The sequence below is a fragment of the Myxine glutinosa genome, chromosome 1 (genome assembly GCF_964187855.1).
Source record: "Myxine glutinosa chromosome 1, kmMyxGlut1.1, whole genome shotgun sequence".
Classification (NCBI taxonomy): Eukaryota; Metazoa; Chordata; class Myxini; order Myxiniformes; family Myxinidae; genus Myxine; species Myxine glutinosa.
In genome coordinates this window covers 351,414,757-351,442,313 of record NC_136261.1, presented here as the reverse complement: position 1 = coordinate 351,442,313, position 27,557 = coordinate 351,414,757, and the positions used below count along the sequence as shown (strand labels likewise).

Genomic DNA, 27,557 nt, shown 5'->3' with positions numbered 1-27,557 from the left:
AGGCCAGATTTGAAATGTGGTTTTCCCAGGAAAGATCATGGCAGATAGTGAGACCCAAAAGCTTGAGTGACAGAACTTCTTGGAGAGGATTATTCAGAAAGTGGATGGGAGGGTTGTCCAGTCGGTCTTTTCGGAGAGACATCGTAAGAGTGTGAGATTTGTCAGGATTGAAAGACATGTTCCACTTGTTTGCCCAGTTAGTGATTTTGTCCAGGTCTGCAGAGAGTGAGGAGGCTGCAGACTGCCGATCTAAGGGATGAGGAATGGAGCGGCAGAGAGGAGTCATCAGCAAAGAGACAGAGAGGATTTTCAAGGGAGTCAGAGAGATCATTGATGAAGACCAGAAAAAGCACAGGGCCCAGAACACTGCCTTGGGGAACTCCAGCCTGAACAGGAAGAGGAGATGAGAGAAACCCATTCAGGGCCACACGTTGACTACGACTAGAGAGGAAGTCCGCCAGCCATGCGTGGAGATTTCCATGGATACCAAAGGAGGAGAGTTTTGTGAGCAGAGCGGGATGCCAGACCGTATCGAAGGCACGTGATATATCGAGGGAGACAGCTCTAATTTCCTGTTTGGCATTGAAGACCTCCATCCATTGTTGAGACAGCAGAAGCTGCATGTCCAGAGTAGAGTGTGACCTGGTCTGATACCAAATTGATGATCAGAGATCAAGCCATTGGAGAAGAGGAAAGATTTCATATCCGAAGCAATGATGGATTCCATGACTTTGCTGATAATTGGGAGAAGGCTGATTGGTCTGTAGTTGCTCGGATCTGTTTTTGCACCTTTTTGTGTAAAGCGGTGATTTTGGTTGATTTCCAAGCAGATGGCAGTTGACCTTGAGCAAAAGAGAGGGTGAAGAGAACAGAGAGGGAGTGAAAGAGCGGAAGAACAGGATTTTAGGACCCGTGAGCTGATTCAGTCAGGTCCAGTTGCAGAATCAGAGTCCAGGGTTGACAAACTTTTCCACCTTGTCAGGAGGAAAGGACACAGAGTCCAGGAGCAGCTGGGTACGACTGGGTATGGTGGGTACAGAGAGGGATGGGTTTGGGACACAAGATTTAGAGGCAAACACAGAGTTGAGGCATTCAGCTTTTTCATGTGCGGAGTCAGCTGTGTAGCCGTTTGAGGTAAGGGAGGGGATGGAGGGGGATCAAACACCAGAAACAGATTTGACCAGACGCCACCAGGATTTGGAAGAGGGAGACAGATAAGAGAGTTCGGTCTTGAGAACGGAGAGATATTGTTTCCTGGCTCTTCTGAGGGTGGACACACACTTGTTTTGGGCTTTGTGAAAGGAAGTGAGATTTCCTTCCGTTGGATTTGCTTTCCAGGAGACGAAGGCAAGTTGTTTCTGGGCAACAGCCTCACCACAAGATTCCGTGTACTATGGACGGGAGGAAGGGTATGACAACTGAAGACGAGATGGGATAAATCAGTGCATGAGACAGAGCAATTTACTTTGGAAGAATTCCCAGGATTAGTTGATGTCGGAGGTGGTAGAGATGAGAGACCAGTCCAGATGATTGATGGCTGCTTGAAGACTGAGCCAGTTGGCCTGAGTGAAATGCCAGACTCGTCGATGCTGAGGAGGCTCCTTGAGAATGGTCAGAGAGATGTCCACTTTAACAAGCACATGATCAGATGAGCCGATTGGAGCAGAAGAAGAGCAGCAGACATTTTCAGGGAAGTTAGTCATAACCAAGTCCAGAAGAGAAGATGCTCCGTTGACTGAGATCCGGGTTGGGAAATTGACAGATTCTATCAGTCCCAGTGAGTCGCAGAAGTCCTTTGCTGAGGAGCCATGGCTGGTGAGAGAGGTACCCACACTCAGCCAACTGGCATGGTGACAAATGAAATCACCACATATGAGGAAGAGAGAGTTGGGATGAGTAGGTCGAAGTTGGTCCATATTATCAGACAGCGAGATGTAGATAGTCATCACTGTTTGGTGGACGGTACAACACACATATGAACAAGAGGTGGGAGCGAAGGGGAAGCCGTAGCCACAGGTATTCCTGGGGGTGAGGTGGAGAGAGGGCAGTGCAGGGCGAGTGAGAAAGAGTTTTTGATAAAGATAGCAACACCACCTCCAGGACGAGGCTCAAGTTCTATCATACCAGAGGGTTGTTTGGGAGTAACCTGGGAGAGATACTAAGGAATCAGAGACATCATGAAGGAGGAAAGTTTCTGTTAAGCAGATCACTTCTGGTTTGTCAGAAGCAACCTGTTTGGAGAGATCAGTTAAGTTTGAACGAAGGCCCTGGATGTTTGAGGTCCATACCGTTAATGAGGAGGAAGGGGGAGCATCGGATACAGAAATGGGGGGAGGAGGGGTAGGGTAAGATGTGGAAGAGGAGGAGGAGGAGGAAGAGGTAGGGAGAGCTGTTGAAGGTGTGTCAGAGATTTCAGAATGGCTCGGAGAAAGGGAAGGATGGGGTGGACAAAAGGTTTGATGGTGATTGGGTGAAGCACAATGAGGTGTTATTTGAGGAGGGGGAAGAGCGAAGTAGGAGGTTTGGGGAGATGGAGGTGAGAGTTGGAAGGGGGAAGAAGCAGGGAGGACGCTTTGAGGAGGAGGTGTGAGAGGGGGGAAGTGGAGAAGAAATGAGGGTGGGGAGATTTGAAGGGGAGGGGGGAGTTTGAGGGGAGGGGTTAGGGGGGAGTTTGGGAGGGAAGTGACAAGGGGGGGATTTGGAGGGGAGGGGGGAGTCTAGGAGGGGAGGGGGGAGGGGTGTGGGGGGAGTTTAGGAGGGAAGGGGCAAGGGGGGAGATTTGAAAGGGATGGGTGATGGGGAGGATTTGGAGGGGAGGGGCAAGGGGGAAGATTTGAAAGGGATGGGTGATGGGGAAGATTTGGAGGGGTGGGGTGATGGGGAAGTTTTGGAGGGGAGGGGTAATGTGGAAGATTTGGGGGGGAGAGGTGAGTGGATTTTGGAAAGTGTATGATTTATGGGAAACGAACAATTATTGCAAAATGAGTTTCTTGTGACTTTCGAGTTAAAAATACGTTTAAGGACGCTGGATGGGGGGTGGAGTGCAGGTGAGTTTAGGGAATGTAGAAAAGAGGCACTGTAAGAGATGGAATTTTTTTTTGGGATGAATAGATTTGGTGAGCAAGTCGAAAGCAACCTTTTAAAGAAGAAGAAGAAAAGTGTTATAAATTATAATATACGACAGAATACAGTACTTCAGGGGAAAGGTTAAACATTTTAAAGTTTCACAGTGAAAACTATCTGGGGAAATGGGGGAGAAACACGTGGTCGAATAAGAACAGAAGGAAATGTTTTTTTGTTTGGTTTTTTTGGGGGGGTTGAGATTTTAAACAAGGAAGTAGGCTATGGGGTGAAAAAACGGACAAAAACAGAGAACGAAAGTTATTGGAGCACAAACGACGGACCGCTGAGAGAAAAACAAAGCCTCAAGGTCGGGCACGGTAGCCTACAAGGCCTCAAAAGACACGACACGAATTAACACGATTTTCTATACAGGTATGAAAGATTTACACCGAGAATCTTCCTCGGGACACACTTTAGGTACAAACACCATAAAATAAATAGTTTTAACGAAAATACAAATGGGAACAATTACTTAACTTAGATTTCGATGGAGAGCGTGGACAGCTGCGAATAAACGAAACCTCGCCGGCAAGACCGGAAGCGGAAGGTCGTAGGTAGACAGACCGAAGGTCTACGGACATCGTAGGTCACATGGTTTGGCAGCCATATTGGACTGAAGGAAAATATTAAATATCATTTAAACCGCTTACCCTATCGATGCGAAACTTTACATGTCATCTAACACCATTGTTGCATGTAGTTAGAAAATGATGACCGTAGATCATGTGGTTTGGCAGCCATATTAGTTTGAAAGCTGATATTTTAAAAAAATATATATATTTTAAAAATCCCTTCTCTGAAAGCGCTTTACGGATCGATGTGAAACCTGTCCTGTCTGGTGTGGTGGGGAGTGATGCTTTAAGTGATGCTTTATGTGATGCTTTAAAACAGCTGAAGGGATTTAAACCAAACTTGTTTATTTTTAGGACAGTGAAGGAGGGCATCTACCCATTGTCACAGGCAGGGACTACATGGAGGCATATTGGTGACTGTCGCATTGCTCTAGTTCTGCTCAACTAGCTTGTGCAGTTAGTAGGATAGAGCTGAGGAATGAGGAATGCATACTTACCCCTGAGCAGCTGAGCGTACGTTCGAATTGTCATCTTCGTGTTCTGCAGGCAGTTTGAGGCATCGGTGTGTGCACCATCCCTTGGATGCACTAATAGTCAGGTTCACTATGTTAACAAATATAATTTCGTTCAAAATTTTGGGAGATTAGCAAACCTGTACATTTTTGGAATCATCAGAGCATGGATAATCCGGAAATCAATGTTGGCATTTGCAGACACCTGCATGGCCGCCATTTTGGATTTTCAAAATGGCCACCATAAAATACATATTTTGTGCGATCTCGGTTTCTAGTCAACCTAGAAACTTCATTAAATATGCTAATCCTATGTTTTCTGGGTCAAGGAATCCAATAAAGGCCTCAAATTAGTGCTCAGGGTTATAGAAATGCAACAAAAAAAGATAATTGAAAACCATTGTCTTTATATTTGTGACATCTCTGTATTACATAATACATGATATTGCAAGTCCTTTGAAGTTATAGGTATGGGTTTATAAAGCAAGAAAGCAGCCTTGGTAGTATCAGATTGAACTATAAGTCCTATACACAGGATCTACTGGGTCTATACCGGTCAGGAATATGCTTTTACAGATCTTCATCACTGTCCTGAGTGTCATCTGGAAAGTCCTAAAAGTGAAGCAAGTGTTAGGATTAGAAGTCTAATGATCCCACCAATGGTTTTCTTGACCCAGAAAACATAGGATTAGCATATTTAAATAAGATTCTAGGTCGACTAGAAGCCGAGATAGCGCAAATTATGTATTTTATGGCGGCCATTAAAAAAATCCAAAATGGCGGCCATGCAGGTGTCTACGCAAATGCCAACATTAATTTTTGGATTCCTTATGCACTGAATATTCCAAAAATGTATAGTTTTGCTGATCTCCAAAAATGTTGAACGAAAAAACATAGTGAACCTGACTATAAACGAGGTGTGCGTTTCTTGTAGTGCTTTCCAAGTGGCTTTAGTACTTGAGCAAGCACTCCATTTGAAATCGTTGTAAGGAACAGCTGGCTTGGCAAGCACTAGCTAGCTGCTTGGTAACTGATCACACCCCTGATGTCCTCTCAAAATCCTGAAACCATTTGTTTCCCTGCATCAAATGCACAAAGCAAGCCTGATATTGGTTTAACGGTTAAGGTGGCTGGTTTAGGATCTTAGGCTTTTGAGTTTGAGCCCCTGTTGTGCCATGAGTACCAGCTTACTGGGGTTTATAAGCCATCTGAGTATCTTGCGTCAGAGTGGCGACTCGTCCCGCATTGTATTCCTTCACCAATGAAGCTGCCTCGGCTGCTCTATGCATCTCACGGCCTGAAAATGTTTTATGCACAAAGCAGGGGAAAGCTTTGTCTATGATCGAGGAACAACTTCATTTCAATCGATTTATGCATTTTGAACATGACATAAATCTCTTGTAAAAACTTTGTTTACCAATACTTTAGTTTTGAAGTTGGTAAAATTGTATGTTGTCTCGACCAATCAAACTTGCTTCTTGTGCTCCCAGTGGAGGAACATTGATATTCCAACAAAATGGTGGCACCTGGAGCTTGAGCTCGCTTTGTCAAAAAAAAAAAAAAAAAAAAAAAAACGTATATTTTTCTCAAACATCATTCAAAAAATCATCTGGTTCTCTGAGAAGAGTTGGCAGCTTTGTGATTGCGCAAATGTACAAATCCCACGTCCTTTTTCCTCAAGACTGCATGGGGGTAACGTTCAATAAACTCTCGCGTGGACGTGAAACAAGCCATGATGTTTATGAGTGGGCGAGTCATCACCGGCACCTTGGGACAAATTGCAAATTCCTTCTTTAATTTACAGGGGGAACTGCATCAGTAGCACAGCTGCACCCCTGCAAGGGCTGATGCGAACCTGCAGCACCTTACAGGAGGCACCTGCAGCCAGCTACTGCATCTGAATGATCACCTTGTATATTCTCAAATAAAAGAAATTGCATTTTAGAAACAGCTCTCACTTAAGATCAACCTTGTCTGGAGAACTTGAATGGCCTAGTTTGAGCTCCTTTATCAATAAGACATCAATTCAAATACCACGATATACAAATACACTACTGCCTGACATCTTCAGAGTAAATACATGTCCCAGGTTTAGAAGAAAACTTGGGAACAGGCACAGGGTAAAGTGGAGAAAGAAGGAACATATCACATGCCATACTGGGTTAACATTTAATGCTTTGATTTCCTATTCCTGTCTGAGCACTTCCCGGAAGTGTCCACCATTGGATATCCTTATAAAAGGTAGATCCCTGATCTTAGAGAGGATGGTTTACTCAGCACACCAACAACCACTTTCAAATATTGGAACACACTTCCTTCCGTTCAATTTTACTACCATACTCTCGAAGAGGAAGTCTGACAAATTGCACGACAGCAAAAATGAATTTTCTTGAAAGGAGGAAAAAGTAAAGGATATACACGTCTTAGCTTACCTGGAACGTAGTTCCGGGGAGCTTACGCGATGTGTATCGTCAGTCCGTCAGTCTGTAAACACTTGCAACTTCTCTGAAACCGCTGATGGGATTGTGACCAAACTTGGCACAAGTTATATTTGGTATGTTGCAACTCAAGTTTGTTCATGGCATAAAAAAAAATCGGAGTATAAGGGGGTCCAGGTGGACCCAGGTTTGTTCCCCCCGATATAGGAATTTCCTTTTTCCTCTGAAATTACGCACACAATTTTGATGAAACTTCACCACAACCTTCATCACCCGCGATGTACCGAAGTTTGTTCAAGACATTAAAAACCGGGGTCTAAGGAGGTATACGTGGAGTGGAGGGGTGTTTCCCCCCCCCCCAAATAGGTATTTTTTTGTTTGCTTGTTTAAAGTCTTCTGATTATGTTAGTATGATTGTGCATGCCACCCTGTCTCCGAGCAACCATTGACATTGGTTTAAAATACAGTGATACTGTTTAAAATATCTTTAGTCGGTTTAGTATAATGCTTTATTCTACCAGGTGAGCACCCATGGGTATTACCCCTATTTATTTTTTTGGATTGGATTCAAGGAAAAGTTTCAGGACTTCTGCTGATGCTATTTCAAGGCCAACCTTTAGTCAGGTTTCAACTGCATTACCTGGAAAATTGTCAAATTTGCGGAGCGAGGCAAAAGCAACTGCGGCATTCGATTGCCAGTGAAAAATTTCCATTTCAATTACAACGACAGCGGTTTTTACTTGAAGTAATCCCACTCCACCATCATCCATGTACATTTGTTTATTCAGTTAAACTGTACAAACAGCAATTACCAATATTTTAAACATCCACCTTCAATTAGCCTCATTTTAAACAGGTGTATATGAATGACTTAAAAAAAAAACCCAAAACAAAACGTGTGAATAGAATATACTTCACACTGCTGCAAAAAAAATCTCACATGCCTCACTTACTAAATTCCACCCCACACCCCCACCACCAAACTCCTCCCAAACATGGACAAACATGTCCTCCCGTCCTCCTTCCCTTCTCCCCAAAATTACATCAACCTATCTCTACAAAGCCCTTCCGCTATACTCTAACCCCTTTGTCTTTGTTGTGTGAACTCCTTCCACCAACCCACCCCACCCTCACTCCTCCACTCCACTCTACTGCACTCTACGCCCCTTTCCAATGGCTGTTCATTCATTCAAGCATTGCACAGGAGAGCGGTTGCATCTGTGATGGTTGCAGTAGCTGTGTCGCTAACCGCTCCACATCGTCCAGGCTGAGGCCGTGAAGATTCCGCTCATAGTCCTGGAAGAGGGTGATAGAAAGGGAGAGCTTACGTGGCATGTTCAATCAAAGAAGTGACCAACTTGAAGCACTTTATTTACTTACATGTCATGCTTGATAAATTTGGTACTGGGGGTGAGGGTTGAAAGGGTACAGAAAGGGAAAAGCCACACATGTAGAACAAGAGGGAGAATTGCTTTGCAATAATCCCCCACCCCTTTACCAGTATGATATTTTCTAAGTCCAAAAGGGGCTTAACTGAAAAATTGGGGAAACACCCTGAAACTCGAACTTGTTCTGTAATTTATCATGATAAAGCCATGTACCAAGTTTCAGCTGAATATGTTAAAGGGTACGGGGAAAGAGTCTGGAAAACCACAGGTGGGACAGACGGAAGGACAGACGGAAGGAGAGCAAACCTATAGTCCCCCCAGGTGAAAACAGTAGGGGACCAATAACAAAAAACGATGAAAAAGCACCTTAAAAAATATACAAAATACATCAAAAGTTCTGAACCATTAGCCCCTTTGAACGATAAATAATCCATGCACAAAAAGTCGTGGATCGATATAATCAGGAGCAAACACTGAAGAGGTAAGATCGCTGATATCACAAATCGACAACGGATTGGGGTGTTTGACGTTCCTAACTGATCACTCGGCTCGCTTTACTGGATCCAACAGTTACTGGATTTACTGGATCTTAGGTTCAAACCCCACACACCATGTGAATTGCCCATTGTACTCGCTAAGAACTCTAGTTTTATCAAAGTGCTGGACACATGTCCTAATAATGTCCCTGTTTAGCACAATATATATGTACAAGCTCCTCCATAAGCCTCAAACGATCAATAAATCAACAATTAAGACATCATGCAGAGCACGACACTTGCAAAATCCAATCGGATTAAAATAAATGATTTTTCAGATGAAAATTTATTTTAGAAATTTGACCTTGAGTTGACCTTTGACCTTTTGACCTCAAAAATAGTTGGTTTCCCAATTCAGTGATGCACTATGTAACTGCTGTTCAATTTTCAAGTCAGTCGAATGAAAAACGACTTTTATAAATTTGATCTCAAGATGACCTTTGACCTCAAAATCAATAGGCTTCTCAATTGTGACCTGGGAAGCCTGGTGTTGGCTTAGCGGTTAGGGTGCCGGCTTGGGATCCTAGGATCCTGGGTTCGAATCCCGATCGATCGCTGAATTAACACCAGGGGGGTTGACAGCCTGTCATCCTTCTGAGGTCGGCAAATCGAGTACCAGCTTGCTGGGATGAATGATCCCGGTGTGTACCTCGGTTTAGAATAGGTACACCGTATCCCTGCGCATCGTAAGAGGCGACTAAGGGTTGGTGTCAGGAAGGGCATCCGGCCATAAAAACATTGCCTCAAACAGGGAACCATGATTGTCATGGGGCCCGCAAGGCTAACCCCCGCTCTAGCGGAGAAAATGGCCTTGAAACGATCATTCATTCTTATGACCAACTCTACCATCTGGTGAAGTTTCGTGAAGATCGGTTTAAAATTGTGACCTGTAGGCGATTGACAAACAGACAGAATAACGCGCAAGACCAACCAATATACTTGAAAAATCTTCGACTTTGCATGCAATAAGGAAATTGTCTAAATCCGTCATCGCTGTTCAAATTACAACAAAGACACAAATCAAGTCCAGAAATACAAATTCTCCAAACTGTGCACGGAAGCAAAAGCCTGCATTATACAACAGTGAAAAACATGACGCAGATGCAACACACCTTCTGAAACTGCTGCAGGACGACCTGTGCATCGGTAGGAGAGAAGTGTCTGGAGAGGAACGGGCTCAGCAGGTCCCAAAGTGTGGGGGAGGCAGGTACAGTGGCAACGAGTTCTGTGGCCTGGTGCTGTGTCCTCTCCCCAACGGCTTTAACCACGAGGTTTAACTTGGCATTAGGTGGGATGTTGTAGTGACAAAGGGAAAGTTCATCTGGTGGTGACAAATGAAAGGCACCGGTTTTAGAAGGGAGAAACACCATGTCTGATAAATGTTGAACTACAGACGAGTAACAAGGAGAAACAGATTAATGCAAAATTGCTGTTCCACATAAATGTACACGACAATAATAATAACAAATGGCAAATCCACAAATCACAAAATTCAATTGCAATATGGAAAAAAAGAAAGAAAAACAAGCAAGTGGTCACAGACTGGTACTTGCGAAATCAGCTGCTGTGACATTGCCCTTCAGACATCAAAAACAATATGCTTCGAGCTTTTGATTGGTGAACCAATTCAGTGACCAAATACGCAAATTGTATTCAAATTTAAGTCATTCGGATTAAAATAGACAACTTTATGACCTTCACCTCGAAAACGAAATGCTTTCAGGTATCGACTAGCTCTACCAGGTGGTTGGTTTGTGAAGATTGGTGTACAATTGCGACCTGTGCAAACATGGCGATCGACATACAAACAGACAGAGAATAACAGACCAGACTAATCAATATACTTGCGAATCTGTGAAAGTGCGAGCACACGCACTCACATATACGTGCACAAACTCGTGTGGGTGTTCTCTCTCACACACACACACAAACACACACACACAAACACACATGCACAAACACACACGCAAACACACACACACACACACGCACACACACACACGCAAACACACACACGCACAAACAAAAACGCACACAAATACACACACACATGCACCCAAACAAACACACGCGCACAAAAACACGCGCACAAAAACACGCGCACAAAAACACGCGCACAAAAACACACGCGCACATGCACAAACACACACGCACAAACAAAAACGCACACAAATACACACACACATGCACCCAAACAAACACACGCGCACAAAAACACGCGCACAAAAACACACGCACAAATACAAGCACAAACTTCTACCGACTACCGACAAACTTCTACCGACTACCAAATGTCTTCTACCGACTCCTCTCCGGCCTTGCTCCCCCAGCTCTCTCTGTGCTCTGTCCCCCAAATATTCCTACAGGTCGCACAAGATCTGCCAGCAACCCTCTGATGGTTAAACTGCCGAAATCTCGGCTCTCTGCTCACCTTCACTCTTTCATTCCTCTTTTCTCCCACCTCTGGAACAAATTCCCACACTCCCTTCAATCCCACTCCTCCCTCCAGGTCTTTAAAACAGCTGTTCACCACCATCTCTTATCTTCCCCCATCCAAAACCTTGATCTTTTCTACCCCCACTAATTCACCCCAGATCCACCTTGTTTGAAATTCCAACTTCTTTCCTGGAAGTCCTGGCAGTGTCCATATGTTTTATACCTCTCCCACCCCCCCCCCCCCCCCCTTCGCATGCCTCCCCCCCAAAGCCCTCTCCCTCCCACAGTTTTTTTTGTTTGTTTTTTTGTATACAAGATCGAGGCTCGTGAAAGAGCGAACATTAATCACACAGAAAGACAAACCGACACATAAAACATATAACATCGGGAGCGGTTAGACAAGATGGGGAGAGAGGGGGAAGGACACAAGCACAACATTTGAGAGCAGGGACCGAGAGACATGGAGACATCGAGAGATCTGAGAGAGGGCGAGGGCTTTGGGGGGGGGGGGGCATGGGAAGGGGGCGGTGGGAGAGGTATAAAACATATGGACACTGCCAGGACTTCCAGGAAAGAAGTTGGAATTTCAAACAAGGTGGATCTGGGGTGAATTCGCGGGGGTAGAAAAGATCAAGGTTTTGAATGGGGGAAGACAAGAGATGGTGGTGAACAGCTGTTTTAAAGACCTGGAGGGAGGAGTGGGATTGAAGGGAGTGAGGGAGTTTGTTCCAGAGGCGGGAGAAAAGAGGAATGAAAGAGTGAAGGTGAGCAGAGAGCCGAGATTTCGGCAGTTTAACCATCAGAGGGTTGCAGGCAGATCTTGTGCGACCTGTAGGAATGTTTGGGGGACAGAGCACAGAGAGAGCTGGGGGTGCAAGGCCGGAGAGGAGTCGGTAGAAGACAGAAAGACCACCTACCTGCCTGCGGTGAGTGAGTGAAAGGCCCTCAGAGATAGCTTCATCGCGGGAGATTCCAATAATTCTGAAAGCTTTGGTTTCAACAGCGTGAAGCCGAGCTAGGTGTGAGGCAGGAGCACCGGCCCATAGGGGAGAACAGTATTCCATTGAGCTGCGGATGAAAGCCTTGTATGTGGTGAGGAGCTCAGGTGTGCCGAGGAAGGACTTCGCACGACGGAGGATGCCCAGTCGGCGACTGGCTTTGGAGACCAGCTTGGAAATGTGGTTTTCCCAAGAAAGATCATGGCAGATAGTGAGACCCAAAAGCTTGAGCGACAGAACTTCTTGGAGAGGATTGTTGAGAAAGTAGATGGGAGGGTTGTCCAGTCGATCTTTTCGGAGAGACATAGTAAGAGTGTGAGATTTGTCAGGATTGAAAGACATGTTCCACTTGTTTGACCAGTCTGTGATTTTGTCCAAGTCTTCAGAGAGTGAGGAGGCTGCAGACTGCCGATCTGAGGGAAGAGGAATGGAGCGGCAGAGAGTGGAGTCATCAGCAAAGAGATAGAGAGGATTTTCAAGAGAGTCAGAGAGATCATTGATGAAGACAAGAAAAAGCACGGGGCCCAGAACACTGCCTTGGGGAACTCCAGCCTGAACAGGAAGAGGAGATGAGAGAAACCCATTCAGGGCCACACGTTGACGACGACTAGAGAGGAAGTCCGCCAGCCATGCGTGGAGATTTCCATGGATACCAAAGGAGGAGAGTTTGGTGAGCAGAGCGGGGTGCCAGACCGTGTCGAAGGCACGTGATATGTCGAGGGAGACAGCTCTAATTTCCTGTTTGGCATTGAGGACCTCCATCCATTGTTGAGACAGCAGAAGCAGCATGTCCAGAGTAGAGTGACCTGGTCTGAAACCAAATTGATGATCAGAGATCAAGCCATTGGAGAAGAGGAAAGATTTCATATCCGAAGCAATGATGGATTCCATGACTTTGCTGATAATTGGGAGAAGGCTGATTGGTCTGTAGTTGCTAGGATCTGTTTTTGCACCTTTTTTGTGCAAAGCGGTGATGTTGGCTGATTTCCAAGCAGATAGCAGTTGACCTTGAGCAAAAGAGAGGCTGAAGAGAACAGAGAGAGGGTGAGATAGAGCGGCAGAGCAGGATTTTAGGACCCGTGGGTTGATGCCGTCGGGTCCAGTTGCAGAATCAGAGTCGAGAGTTGACAGAAACTTTTCCACCTTGTCAGGAGGAAAGGACACGGAGTCCAGGAGCAGCAAGGTACGACTGGGTATGGTGGGTACAGAGAGGGATGGGTTTGGGACACAAGATTTAGAGGCAAACACAGAGTTGGGGCATTCAGCTTTTTCATGTGCGGAGTCAGCTGTGTAGCCGTTTGAGGTAAGGGAGGGGATGGAGGGGGAACAAACACCAGAAACAGATTTGACCAGACGCCACCAGGATTTGGAAGAGGGAGACAGATAAGAGAGTTCGGTCTTGAGAACGGAGAGATATTGTTTCCTGGCTCTCCTGAGGGTGGACACACACTTGTTTCGGGCTTTGTGAAAGGAAATGAGATTTCCTTCCGTTGGATTTGCTTTCCAGGAGACGAAGGCAAGTTGTTTCTGGGCAACAGCCTCACCACAAGATTCCGTGTACCATGGACGGGAGGAAGGGTATGACAACTGAAGACGAGATGGGATAAATCTGTGCATGAGAGAGAGCAATTTACTTTGGAAGAATTCCCAGGATGAGTTGATGTCAGAGGTGGTAGAGATGGGAAACCAGTCCAGATGATTGATGGCTGCTTGAAGACCGTGCCAGTTGGCCTGAGTGAAATGCCAGACTCGTCGACGCTGAGCAGGCTCCCTGAGGATGGTCAGAGAGATGTCCACTTTAACAAGGACATGATCAGATGATCCGATTGGAGCAGAAGAAGAGCAGCAGACATTTTCAGGGAAGTTAGTCATAACCAAGTCCAGAAGAGAAGATGTTCCGTTGACTGAGATCCGGGTCGGGAAATTGACAGATTGTGTCAGTCCCAGTGAGTCGCAGAAGTCCTTTGCTGAGGAGCCATGGCTGGTGAGAGAGGTACCCACACCCAGCCAACTGGCATGATGACAGTTGAAATCACCACATATGAGGAAGAGAGAGTTGGGATGAGTAGATAGAAGTTGGTCCATATTATCAGACAGCGAGATGTAGATGGAGTCATCACTGTTTGGTGGACGGTACAACACACATATGAACAAGAGGTGGGAGCGAAGGGGAAGCCGCAGCCAGAGGTATTCCTGGGGGTGAGGTGGAGAGAGTGCAGTGCAGGGCGAGTGAGGAAGAGAGTTTTTGATAAAGATAGCAACCCCGCCTCCAGGACGAGGCTCAGGTCTATCATACCGGAGGAGGGAGTAGCCCGGGAGAGATACTAAGGAATCAGGGACATCATAAAGGAGGAAAGTTTCTGTTAAGCAGATCACGTCTGGTTTGACAGAAGCAACCTGTATGGAGAGATCAGTTAAGTTTGAACGAAGGCCCCGGATGTTTGAGGTCCATACCGTTAATGAAGAGGAAGGGGGAGCATCAGATACAGAACAGGGGGGAGGAGGGGTAGGGTAAGATGTGGAAGAGGTGGAAGAGGTAGGGAGAGCTGTTGAAGGTGTGTCAGAGATTTCAGAATAGCTCGGAGAAAGGGAAGGATGGAGCGGACAAAAGGTGTGATGGTGATTGGGTGAGGCACAATGAGGTGTTATTTGAGGAGGGGGAAGAGCGAGGCAGAAGGTTGGGGGAGATGGAGGTGAGAGTTGGAAGGGGGAAGAAGCGGGGAGGACGCTTTGAGGAGGGGGAGTGAGAGGGGGGAAATTGAGAAGCAATGAGGGTGGGGAGATTTGAAGGGGAGGGGTGAGGGGGGAGTTTGGGAGGGAAGGGACAAGGGGAGGGATTTGAAAGGGATGGGATATGGGGAAGATTTGGAGGGGAGGGGTGAGGGAGGAGTCTAGGAGTGGAGGGGCGAGGAGGCGTCTTGGCGGGGAGGGGTGAGGGGGTAGTTTAGGAGGGAGGGGGCAAGGGGGGAGATTTGAAAGGGATGGGTGATGGGGAAGATTTGGAGGGGAGGGGTGATGGGGAAGATTTGGAGGGGAGGGGTTATGGGGAAGATTTGGAGGGGAGGGGTGAGATTGGATTTTAGAAAGTGTACGATTTATGGGAAACGAACATTTATTGCAAAATGAGTTTCTTGTGACCTTCGAGTTAAAAATACGTTTAAGGACGCTGGATGGAGGATGGAGTGCAGGAGAGTTTAGGGAATGTAGAAAAAAGGCACGAGAGGAGATGGATATTTTTTTTGGGATGAATTGATTTGGTGAGCAAGTCGAAAGCAGCCTTTTAAAGAAGAAGAAGAAAAAGGTGTTGTAAAATATGACGGAATACATAACTTGAGGGGAAAGTGTAAACATTGAAGGTTCTCTCGATGTCTCCATGTCTCTCGGGCCCTGCTCTCAAATGTTGTGTTTGTGTCCTTCCCCCTCTCTCCCCATCTTGTCTACCGCTCCCGATGTTATTTGTTTTATGTGTCTGTTTGTCTTTCTGTGTGATTAATGTTCGCTCTTTCACGAGCCTCGATCTTGTATACAAAAAAAAAAAAAAAAACACGCGCACACACTTGTCCGTTTCCAAAAAACCTAAACTCTCTTTTATGTTATAAATGGAAAAGAAATTATTTGTGAACTTGCATTGGAGAAACAAGGACGACCACACTGTGGTCACAACCTGCGGCAAAATCTGGTAACACGCTGATTGGGAAACGCACATTTAATGCGCTATTCAACGATTAACTCGACACCTCTCATCCATGTCACCCTCAGCCACGGTTAAATCAGAACGAGCTGATTCGTCACACGGTCACAGATTGTTTAACCCCAATATGAGGCCGTTCAAAAATAATGTAACGCTATTTTTTTAAAGAGGCGTGTACCAACGGGCTTGATTAAACCTTATCAGGAATTTTTATTCGACATTGAGTAGATTTTTTGGAGTCCCTCATCGTGAGTAACACTCGACCCAACCAAAGCCAATGGAATTCTGATGCAACAAACCCAGGCAATGTATAGTCGGCAGAGGCCTACAGTGTTGATGTCTTAGGTCCACTGGAAAACCAAGATGGCGGCTATATTATTTTGTCTGGGTGCCATCGTGGGTGGAGTCGAGCGACAAATGTGGCTATCCGACGGGAAAACTGCCGGTCTGGGTGCTGTGTATCTGACCCAGACATTGGTCGGATAGCTGCCGGACCCATATCCGACCCAGACAGATGTAGGTCCGACAGCTATCTGACCAATGGTGCAAATTTCAAAAATCGACCCGCAACAAGAACCACAACAACAACCACTCGGAGCTCTTGTAGTCCCGGGACACGTTACAGGTAAAAAGACAATTTTCCTCGAGTCTCCACACCTCAAATCCTCCGCGGTGCTCCTGGGCGGTGTAATATGGGGTATAATAAGATGGAAATTAAATTATCAACGTCACTTGGGAAAAGATGAAAGGCAAAAATTATTTAATTATGTCCACGTATGATCATCTATAAATGACGTATGCAGATACAGCGGTATGTACATCCATGCAACTACACCGGTGGAGTTGCCGAAACTTCCCAGACGTTTCAATACGTTTTCCGTCCTATAATAAGTGGTTGAAGATGGTCACCTTTGATTGGTCAAATAATTTTCATTTACAAAGACGCTCTACAGATTTCCTACCATAGGGCTTCCTCAAAGTTTTCATTACTTGCAAAATAGAAGATTTTTCAGGTATATTGGTCGGTTGCGTTTGTTATTCTGTTTTTTGTTTGTTTGTCTGTCATCGGCCTACAGGTCACAATTCTAAACCGATCGTCATGAAACTTCACCAAGATGTAGAGGTCGTTACAATTGAGAAGGATATTGATTTTGAGGTCAAAGGTCATCTGGAGGTCAAATTTCTAAAATTGTCATTTTTCATCCGATTGACTTGAAAATTTACCACCACTTGCATAGTAGTAAGGTCGATATATGGAAAATACCCCCTCCATCCCCAAAAAATTGCTACAAAAGGTTTCTCAACTGATTCTGGTAGGGTTTAGTGTACTTTATAACATACTAAAAGTTTACCAACGTAGGACCCCCGGAAAAGTGTTTTTTTCACGATGGCGTCCAAGATGGCCGCCGAAACCTCTTAATGATCATAACTATGTAACTATCAACTCAAATTTGATGATCTTGGTGTCTATCCCTAGGTTTTTGGGGGCAAGGAACACAGTAAGACCATTAAAAATGAAAGTGGGCCATTATCTAACAGGTTGAGGGGGCATTTTCCATATATTGACCTGAAGAATGTGTCGAATTGGATCTAACTGAATAACTAATTCTCATCTTTCTCTTTTTCAGACATGATTCAACAATGAGTGCAAGCACAGCCAGTCAAGCTTTTTGTCCAATCTGCAAGGAGGAGATCGAGGATTCCAGTGATAACTGGGTTGCAATTCAGTGGAAGGGGGCGAAGGGAATAAATGAAGCCAGTGTAAAGCGGAAGGACGATCTTGTAGTTGAAGCCAGTACTAAAGTGCATAAAAGCTGTCGTCAACAGTACATAAATGATAAAAACATTAAAAGCCATGTTGCAAAGAAAAGTAGTGGTTCTGTGCCACCAAAGAGAACCACAAGACAATCAAGTGGAGGTTTTGACAGTGAAAAGGATTGCGTATTCTGTGGATGTACAATTGATTTGGACAAGGGACACTTTAGCTGGGTATGGACTGACAAATTTGTGGAGACAATTGTGGAGGTCTGTGAATCCCGTTCAGATGATTGGGGACATACTGTAAAGGGTCGGATTGAATACTATTTACGAGATTTACATGCAGCAGACGGACTTTATCATCATTCGTGTAGTGGAAATTTCCGGTCCTTCAAGTCTGTGCCTTTAGAGTTCCAGAAAGCCCCCGAAGCCAAGCGCAGAAAGTGTGGTCGTCCTAAAGATGAAGATAAGTATGAAGCATTTGAGAAAATGTGTGCTTACCTAGAACTGAACAGTGAGGAACAACTAACTGTTACATCTTTGAGCCTCATAATGAAAGGGTATCTTTGTAATCCTGATTCGGAACCGTATGACAATTACAGTTTGAAAAAGCGTCTTAAAGAACGCTTTAAGGACTCAATTTTTTTTGGTGAAAGAGAAGGCTTGGACGATATTGTTATGATGAGAGAACAAACGTCGCAGATTCTGAGATCATACTACAAGCAAACGTGTCAGGAAGGCGATGAAGAGTCCCAAAAACGCGCTATTATTGAAACTGCTGCTAGGTTAATCAGAAGTGATATAAAATCTCAGGTTTCTACCGTGACGAATCAGTATCCAAGTAGTGATGATTTAAAACTTGATTCAGCCCTATCGTTCATTCCGACTAGTCTGCGGACAGCACTGGAAACATTGTTCGTTGGGAAAGACACAAGACGCAAGGTTGCGGCAGTTGGTCATGCCATAATTCAGGCAGTTCGCCCACGAGCTGTCATTGCCCACGAGCTGTCATAGTAGTGATCTTGTCATCGAACAAACGTTGATGAGGTCTCTGAAGAGCACTGGTGGTCTAACTCGCGGCAGTGGGATGACCGAGGACATGCGAAACCTTTGGACCTTATCTGCACCTGTAACATCCGAGTACAACATTGCGATGCAGGATTTCACAAACCTAACCTATACTACAAGTCCGCAACACAAAGACTCAACTGAGGCGCGCATCAAAAGAGATGCATCTGATCTCGAGAAAATTCGGATAAAGCTTGCAGCCTGCTCACCCTTCACATCTGATCCTACTCTGAGAAACATTGTCAACGGGATAGTGGCTGGGCCAGATGTGAATGTACATGACTTTGAATCGGTTGGAAACAAGATCATTGAAGATATAATCGGAAAGTCGGCATTTACTTACAAATTCAAGCGGAAAGACAGAGCCAAAACCCTTGGGAATATCTCTGCTGTGAAGATTGCTCCTGATCGTACCATTGATCCTGCCCTTCTGTTCCAGCGTTTCCTTCTGGTGTCAAGGTCAGGAGATCTTTCCCTTGAAGAGGTTTTGACGTATGAACTAAGCCCCTACCCTCCAGCCCTCTTTGAGACCAGGAACATTCTTCGAACAGCAGACAAACCTCAGCTTGCTCAGGCAATTCGAGACCATGCTGCGGACTTATCAAGTGAGGCTGTGATGAACTCTATTCCCAAAACAGATTGTTACGTGCTTGATGGTGGCTCTTTGCTCCATCGTTTACCGTGGAACAAAGGCGACTCATATAATGCAATAGCTGAGTCTTATGCAGACTTCACTGTGAGACATTACGGACAAGCGACAGTGGTGTTCGATGGCTATGGTGAAGGTCCCTCCATAAAAGACAACACACATCAGAGACGAGGAAAAAACCTGCACCCTATTGTTAGTTTCACTGCAGAAACAGAGTTTGCAGGCAAAAAGGACGACTTTTTGTCTTGTGACAAAAACAAGGCAGACATGATTGCTCTCATCAGCACAGCACTAACTAAAAGGGGATGCCATGTCATTCAGTCACCAGGGGATGCAGACGTTGATATCGTTAAGGCAACTGTTGAACGATCCCGTCGGCCGTCATTGCACCACAACGTTGGTCGGTGAGGATACAGATTTGCTGATCTTGCTCCTTCATTACTCCAGAACAGACAATGAGATCATCTACTTCCGTTCTGATGCAAACAAGCAGTCAAAAGAACACAGAGTGTATAACATTACCCTGTTGAAAGAAACTTTAGGAGACGATGTGTGCAATGAGTTGCTCTTTGTACATGCCTACTCAGGATGTGATTCTACTTCAAGGATTTTCGGCATCGGAAAAAAGTCAGCCTTCCGGAAATTAGTGAAATCTGATCCTGTCATGAAGTCCTGTGCTAGTGCATTCATCCTTCAAAACAAATCTCAAGAGGACATATCAGATCTTGGCAAAGACCTGATGGTTGATCTCTTTGGTGGCAAGTCTAATGATACGCTATCATCACTGCGCCATATCATTTTCACCAAAAAAGTGGCAACTGCTCAAGCATTTGTCACTTCTGAACGGCTCCCCCCAACATCACCTGCAACAATATTCCATAGCCAACGTGTGTACTTTAAAATTATGGTATGGATGGGGATGGCAAATGAAATGAACCCAACTGAATGGGGATGGAAACAGGAAAATGATCAGTTAATTCCAATTATGACCCAAAACAATGCTGCGCCTGACGAACTCTTGAAAATTATCCATTGCAACTGTTTGGGGGGATGCAAATCCTCTCGATGCAGCTGCAGACGCTATGGACTCCGCTGCACTGCTGCATGTGGCCCTTGCCAAACTGAAAACTGTGACAATCCAAACAACACTCAAGAGGTCGATACTGAGGAGGAGGATGACACTCAAAACTGAACGCTCTGAAACTTATTCGATGGACAAAGGTGTTTGTGCATTAGGTGACAGCTGAAGGTCATGAGTTCAATTTCATAATGATTCAACAGCTCAGTAATATCCAAAGTTGTCTTAATGTGTTCCTTGCCCCCAAAAACCTGGGGATAGACATCAAGATCATTAAATTTGAGTCAATAGTTATTGACTTGCGGTCATTTGGAGGTGTTGGCGGCCATTATTGACGCCATATTGGATTTTTGTGTTACATATAATGGCCCACTTTCATTTTTAATGGTCTTAATGTGTTCCCTGCCCCCAAAAACCTAGGGATAGACACCAAGATCATCAAATTTGAGTTGATAGTTACATAGTTATGATCATTAAGAGGTTTCGGTGGCCATCTTGGACGCCATCTTGAAAAAAACACTTTTCCGGGGGTCCTACTTTGGTAAACTTTTAGTATGTTATAACGTACGCTAAACCCTACCAGAATCAGTTGAGAAACCTTTTGTAGCAATTTTTTGGGGGTTAAACTGTATTTTGACCTGACTATAGTGCCTCACTGAATTGGGAAACGAACTATGAGGCGGTTATGTTTTCACTCCTGCTTGTCTGTTTGTTTGCCTCCAAGAAGGATGTCTCAAAAAAGTTGTCCGCAGAGTGGACAGGTTGGGTGTCTGCCAAGGACGGATTGAATCGATTTTGGTGAAGATCCAAATCCGGATCCAGAAATTTTTAAACTTTTACAAAAGTGATTCTTCATCAGGCCGGATCCAGATCAGGCCTATCAGTGGATACAAATCGTAAACTGTTCAGCCTCGCCGGATCCAGATCAGGCCTATCAGTGGATACAAAACGTAAACTGTTCAGCCTGGCCGGATCCAGATCTGGCCTATCAGTGGATAAAACCACCTTTAGAGGCCATTTTTCCCCGCAAAGCGGGGGTTGGCCTTTTTCGGGAACCGTGGTTGTTGTTGTTTTTCGGTCCCCTTTTTGAAGCAATGTTTTACGGCCGGATGCCCTTCCTGACGCCAACCCTTTTTGCCGCCTTTCGCGACAAACAGGGAATTACCAGTGAACTGGTACTCAATTAGCCGACCTCGGAAGGATGACAGGCTGAGTCAACCCCCCTGGCGTTAATTCAGCAATCGACCGGGATTCGAACCCAGGATCCTTGGATCCTAAGCCGGCACCCTAGCCGCTAGCCCAACACCAACACCTATCAGTGGATACAAAACGTAAATTGTTCAGCCTCGCCGGATCCAGATCTGGCCAATCAGAGGATACAAAACTTAAACTGTTCAGCCTGGCCGGATCCAGATCAGGCCTATCAGTGGATACAAAACGTAAACTGTTCAGCCTGGCCGGATCCAGATGTGGCCTATCAGTGGATACAAAACGTAAATTGTTCAGCCTCGCCGGATCCAGATCAGGCCTATCAGTGGATACAAAACGTAAACTGTTCAGCCTGGCCGGATCCAGATCTGGCCTATCAATGGATACAAAACGTAAACTGTTCAGCCTGGCCGGATCCAGATCTGGCCTATCAGTGGATACAAAACGTAAATTGTTCAGCCTCGCCGGTTCCAGATCAGGCCCATCAGTGGATACAAAACGTAAACTGTTCAGCCTGGCCAGATCCAGATCAGGCCTATCAGTGGATACAAAACATAAACTGTTCAGCCTGACCAGATCCAGATCTGGCCTATCAGAGGATACCAAACGTAAACTGTTCAGCCTCACCGGATCCAGACCTGGCCTATCAGAGGATACAAAACGTAAACTGTTCAGCCTCGCCGGATCCAGACCTGGCCTATCAGAGGATACAAAACGTAAACTGTTCAGCCTCGCCGGATCCAGATCTGGCCTATCAGAGGATACAAAACGTAAACTGTCAGCCTGGCCGGATCCAGATCAGGTCTATCAGTGGATACATAACGTAAACTGTTCGGCCTGGCCGGATCCAGATCTGGCCTATCAGTGGATACAAAACGTAAATTGTTCAGCCTCGCCGGATCCAGATCAGGCCCATCAGTGGATACAAAACGTAAACTGTTCAGCCTGGCCGGATCCAGATCAGGCCTATCAGTGGATACAAAACGTAAACTGTTCAGCCTGGCCGGATCCAGATCTGACCTATCAGAGGATACCAAACGTAAACTGTTCAGCCTCACCGGATCCAGACCTGGCCTATCAGAGGATACAAAACGTAAACTGTTCAGCCTGGCCGGATCCAGATCAGGCCTATCAGTGGATACAAAACGTAAACTGTTCAGCCTGGCCGGATCCAGATCTGGCCTATCAGTGGATACAAAACGTAAATTGTTCAGCCTCGCCGGATCCAGATCTGGCCTATCAGAGGATACAAAACGTAAACTGTTCAGCCTGGCCGGATCCAGATCAGGCCTATCAGTGGATACAAAACGTAAACTGTTCAGCCTGGCCGGATCCAGATCTGGCCTATCAGTGGATACAAAACGTAAATTGTTCAGCCTCGCCGGATCCAGATCTGGCCTATCAGAGGATACAAAACGTAAACTGTTCAGCCTGGCCGGATCCAGATCAGGCCTATCAGTGGATACAAAACGTAAACTGTTCAGCCTGGCCGGATCCAGATCTGGCCTATCAGTGGATACAAAACGTAAATTGTTCAGCCTCGCCGGATCCAGATCAGGCCTATCAGTGTATACAAAACGTAAACTGTTCAGCCTGGCCGGATCCAGATCAGGCCCATCAGTGGAAACAAAACGTAAACTGTTCAGCCTGGCCGGATCCAGATCAGGCCTATCAGTGGATACAAAACATAAACTGTTCAGCCTGGCCGGATCGGATCCAGATCTGGCCTATCAGAGGATACAAAATGTAAACTGTTCAGCCTTGTCGGATCCAGATCAGGCCTATCAGAGGATACAAAATGTAAACTGTTCAGCCTGGCCGGATCCAGATCTGGCCTATCAGAGGATACAAAATGTAAACTGTTCAGCCTGGTGGAGTATGCGCTCTACCGAGTCCTGTATTTAATACCAGCAATCAAGATTAATAGCGATGCTCATCGTTGTGATCAATGTGAACGGAGCATTGCCTGTGCTCGTGCTCTGGTTACCGACATTATACCTTGTGCATCGAATCACGGTGTCTTTTTTGTGTCCATATCGGATTCAGCTTTCCATCTCAAGTCTTTGATTTCACGAATTCCGTTATTTTTTTGTAGAAACATATAAAATCACTCTAATTCTGCAAATATGACCTTAGGGGTTAAACACAAACAGATACAAAGGCATTTTCATCGTATAAAAAAAATTCAGAGCACATTATCGGTCAAACAATCTTTACTCGGGATGATTAGTCGGTGAGATGCGCAGCAGCGCCGAATGATTTCCATTCGGAATCAGCAGCCGTACCAGCCAAGGCCTTTCCCTTGAATAAGAGCCGCTGCTGGTGTGCAGGTACATGCAGACGCTCGGCGACCTGCTCTTTCACCACCGCCACCAGGTCGGTGTCGCTCACCTGAAAAACAACGCATCGTTTCCATGTCAACCAGATCCACGTTAGCAAGTGAGATGCGTCATGAAAAACCTCCTGTGCTCATTTAATCACTTCAACGAAAAAACACAAATCCACGATTATCCCAAGAAATACGTCCCTCTCGCGGATATTTGTCCGACAGGACGACGCAGAAGTAGCTCGCTTACCGGACCTAACTCTAACCCGTCGTATTGGTGCTTCGACGACAAATTTTGCCATCGCCGAGACGGACGCTAATAGTAATATGGGCGTCCCATCATGTCTTTCGCGAAGAGTGGGCGAGTTAGCACCAGCAATGTGAACACATTAGGAATTCCTGTACTTATAGTTGAATGCTTGGCCTGGCCAGCCGGTTCGTGAATGACTTGGGCCAAAGAAAACGTTCCCAGGCTGACCCAACAAAAAAGTGGGAATAAATGGGTCCACTGAGGAAGTAGTTGTGGTAATGTGACAATTGAAGAGGTGGTGTACAGGATAGCCATAGTTGGGAATGAGTTAAGCCGGGTGTCTCGTCTGCTAGCATTATTCGGTGAATGTCAGTACCTTTCAAGAAGGGTAGGTCATTGTGTGCCGGTACGACGAACAAGTTCCAAATTCCTGCCGTGATTGCCGGTTGGTAGAACAATAGTAAGGACCACCACGAGTATTCCCTAACTCGGAGCTCCTTCGGCAGTGGGGACGCTCTGTCGGGCCGAGAGCAGGGCCGAGACACGCCGTGTTCATGGATCGAAAAGCTCCTCCATGAGCCTTGACCGCGAGGCGAGTTTTATATTTTCCCCACAAAGATAACCAACAATCAGGGTTCGCAGGAAGCACAGTCAGAGGCGTTACAACGTTATCTGCGGCAACAACGATTCACGACGGAGTGCACGGTATCTGCACAGGCCCCGCCGGGAGAGCCGCCATTGAGAGCCAGACAAACCTCTACGGAGCATTCGCCGCCCTGGAGGACTTTCACAGTCACAATCATGGCCGCTCCGGGCACAATTTGCTCCCGGCTGCCCGTGAGGGCCGTTATAACAATTGGGGGAAAGGACGGCAGATTGAACTAGTCTAACGGAACATCGCGGGCAGGCCCGCGTGACATCACTACGGCGGCCTCGCGGAACCATAAAAGTCGGACAGAAAACGCCTTTCAATTTGTTTGCTGATAACGATTCAAAATACAGCCATGTTAGTAAGTTAAAATGACTTTATATGTTTGTTTTCACAAAATATGATGTTTGAAATACAGCAAACGGGTAAACCGTACTTTTCGCTCTGCTGACGAACCACGCATTTACAGGTACGCAAAAGTAGTGGAAAGTTTGACCTCATGAAGCCGCCGTAGCGTCTTCACACCCGGCACGGATCAAGCCCCGCCCCCATCCACACCTTACATTAATATGTAACACGATTCAATGCCCCGCCCCCATCCACATCTTGCATATACTGTACTGTATACTGTATAGCACAAATGAACGCCCCGCCCCTATCCTCCCCTCGAAGCTGCACAGCACTAACATTAAGTTGGTCGTAAACCAAAAACCCTAAAGCTCCCATCCTCGTCACATGTTGTTTTTTTGCTTGTGTTCTGGCCTTCACGTTTATCTCTTTTATTACCCTGCACTCGCGAAGCGAAAGGCAGGGTTAAGCATTCGGGTACGTACGTACGTGTCTGCATTTAAAAAATTCATTTTCTCGGCAACCGTTGGTCCGATTGACATGAAATTGTCATCATAGGACGGACTCCCCCTTTAGAATATTTTAGTGAATATTATGACGTCACAGGTCATGTGGTACGGGCGCCATCTTGGAAAAAACAAAAAACTTTGCACCTCTATATCTCAAAAACCGCTGCACATAAATAATTGACACGTCTCATTGCAAAGAATTCTCCATGCAGAATAACATATGTGAATGATGACGTCATAGGTGCCGCCGTTATGACGTCATAATTCGACAAGTAAAAAAACTTCATCCGATCAGGATGAAATTTCTTGAGCATCTTCACAGTATAAATTGATGCAGAAATAAAATTATAATGATGTCGTAGGTCACGTGGTTCGGACGTCATATTGTTTTGAGTGGAAAGCCTATAGACTCTACTCTCTGTCGCTCCATTCCTCATCCCTCAGATCGGCAGACTGCAGCCTCCTCACTCTCTGCAGACCTGGATAAAATCACAGACTGGGAAAACAAGTGGAACATGTCTTTCAATCCAGACAAATCTCACACTCTTACAATGTCTCTCCTAAAAGACCGACTGGACAACCCTGCCATCCACTTTCTGAATAATCCTCTCCAAGAAGTTCTGTCACTCAAGCTTTTGGGTCTCACTATCTGCCATGATCTTTCCTGGGAAAACTACATTTCAAATCTGGCCTCCAAAGCCAGTCGCCGACTGGGCATCCTCCGTCGTGTGAAGTCCTTCCTTGGCACACCTGAGCTCCTCACCACATACAAGGCTTTCATCCGCAGCTCAATGGAATACTGCTCTCCCCTCTGGGCTGGTGCTCCTGCCTCACACCTAGCTCGTCTTCACGCTGTTGAAACCAAAGCGTTCAGAATCATTGGAATCTCCCGCGATGAAGCTAACTCCAAGGGCCTTTCACTCACTCACCGCAGGCAGGTTGGTGGTCTTTCCGTCTTCTACCGACTCCTCTCTGGCCTGGCCCCGCCCCCCCCCCCTTCCCAGCTCTCTCTGGGCTCTGTCCCCCAAATATTCCTACAGGTCGCACAAGATCTGCCTGCAACCCTTTTATGGTTAAACTGCCAAACTCAAGACTCTCTGCTCACCTTCACTCCTTCATTCCTCTTTTTTCCCGCCTCTGGAACAAACTCCCTCACTCTCTTCGATCCCACTCCTCCCTCCGGGTCTTTAAAACAGCTGTTCACCACCATCTCTTATCTTCCCCCATCCAAAACCTTGAGCTTTTCTACCCCCGCTAATTTCACCCCAATTCCACTTTTTTGAAATACCAACTTCTGTCCTGGAAGTCCTTGGTGTCCTTGTGTTTTATACTTTTCCCATCCCCCCCTTCCCACGCCTCCTCCCCCCAAGCCCTCTCCCTCCCACACATCTCCCTGCTCTCAAATGTTATGTTTGTGTGCTTCCCCTTCTCTCCCTGTCTTGTCTTCCGCTCCCTCCTTTTATATATTTTGTTTTTCTGTTTGATTTGTTTGTGAAATAAATGTTAGCTCTTTCACGAGCCTCGATTCAGTATAGAAAAAAACAAAAAAAAAAAGCCTGAAAACCACTAAAATCCAATTTTCTCCAAAACGACTGAACAGATCGAGGCCAAACTTTGCAGGCAATATCGCATACCCATGACGAACAAAAATGTCAGCGAGCATGATGTTATGCGTCACATGGTTTCAGAGTTATGACGTTTTTAAGCATAAACTTTTAAAACCTAGCTCCTAGGACCACCCAAGCCACGCCCCCAGACGTCACTACACAGTATGCAGTACCAATCACAACATCTCCCTTTCATTGAAATTATGGTGGTATGCAACAAAACACTACTAAACTAAATCAAAATAATAAACACAATCAGATGCAACTTGAGCCACACATAGAGAGTGGGCTCTGCAGTTACTGTTATAACTCTTAACCAAAATGTGATTGCTGCTCAGTATGATTCTCTAAAACACACAATCATTCCAATGTCCGCCATTTCAATCAACGGATTGTTTGTGCACCAACATTA

At 45.7% G+C, this 27,557-nt stretch overlaps 1 protein-coding gene across 1 annotated transcript; it reads right to left on the bottom strand.

Annotated features, from left to right (window-relative positions):
* Window positions 1-7,409: 7,409 nt before the first annotated feature.
* Window positions 7,410-24,963, bottom strand: UBL4A (ubiquitin like 4A). Its single transcript, XM_068098778.2, has 4 exons — window positions 24,788-24,963; window positions 23,742-23,847; window positions 9,682-9,890; window positions 7,410-7,941 (listed from the first exon to the last, which is right to left on the bottom strand). Exons 1-4 carry the CDS (start codon window positions 24,833-24,835, stop codon window positions 7,831-7,833), a joined length of 474 nt encoding a protein of 157 aa, XP_067954879.1. The 5' UTR covers window positions 24,836-24,963; the 3' UTR covers window positions 7,410-7,830.
* Window positions 24,964-27,557: the final 2,594 nt, after the last annotated feature.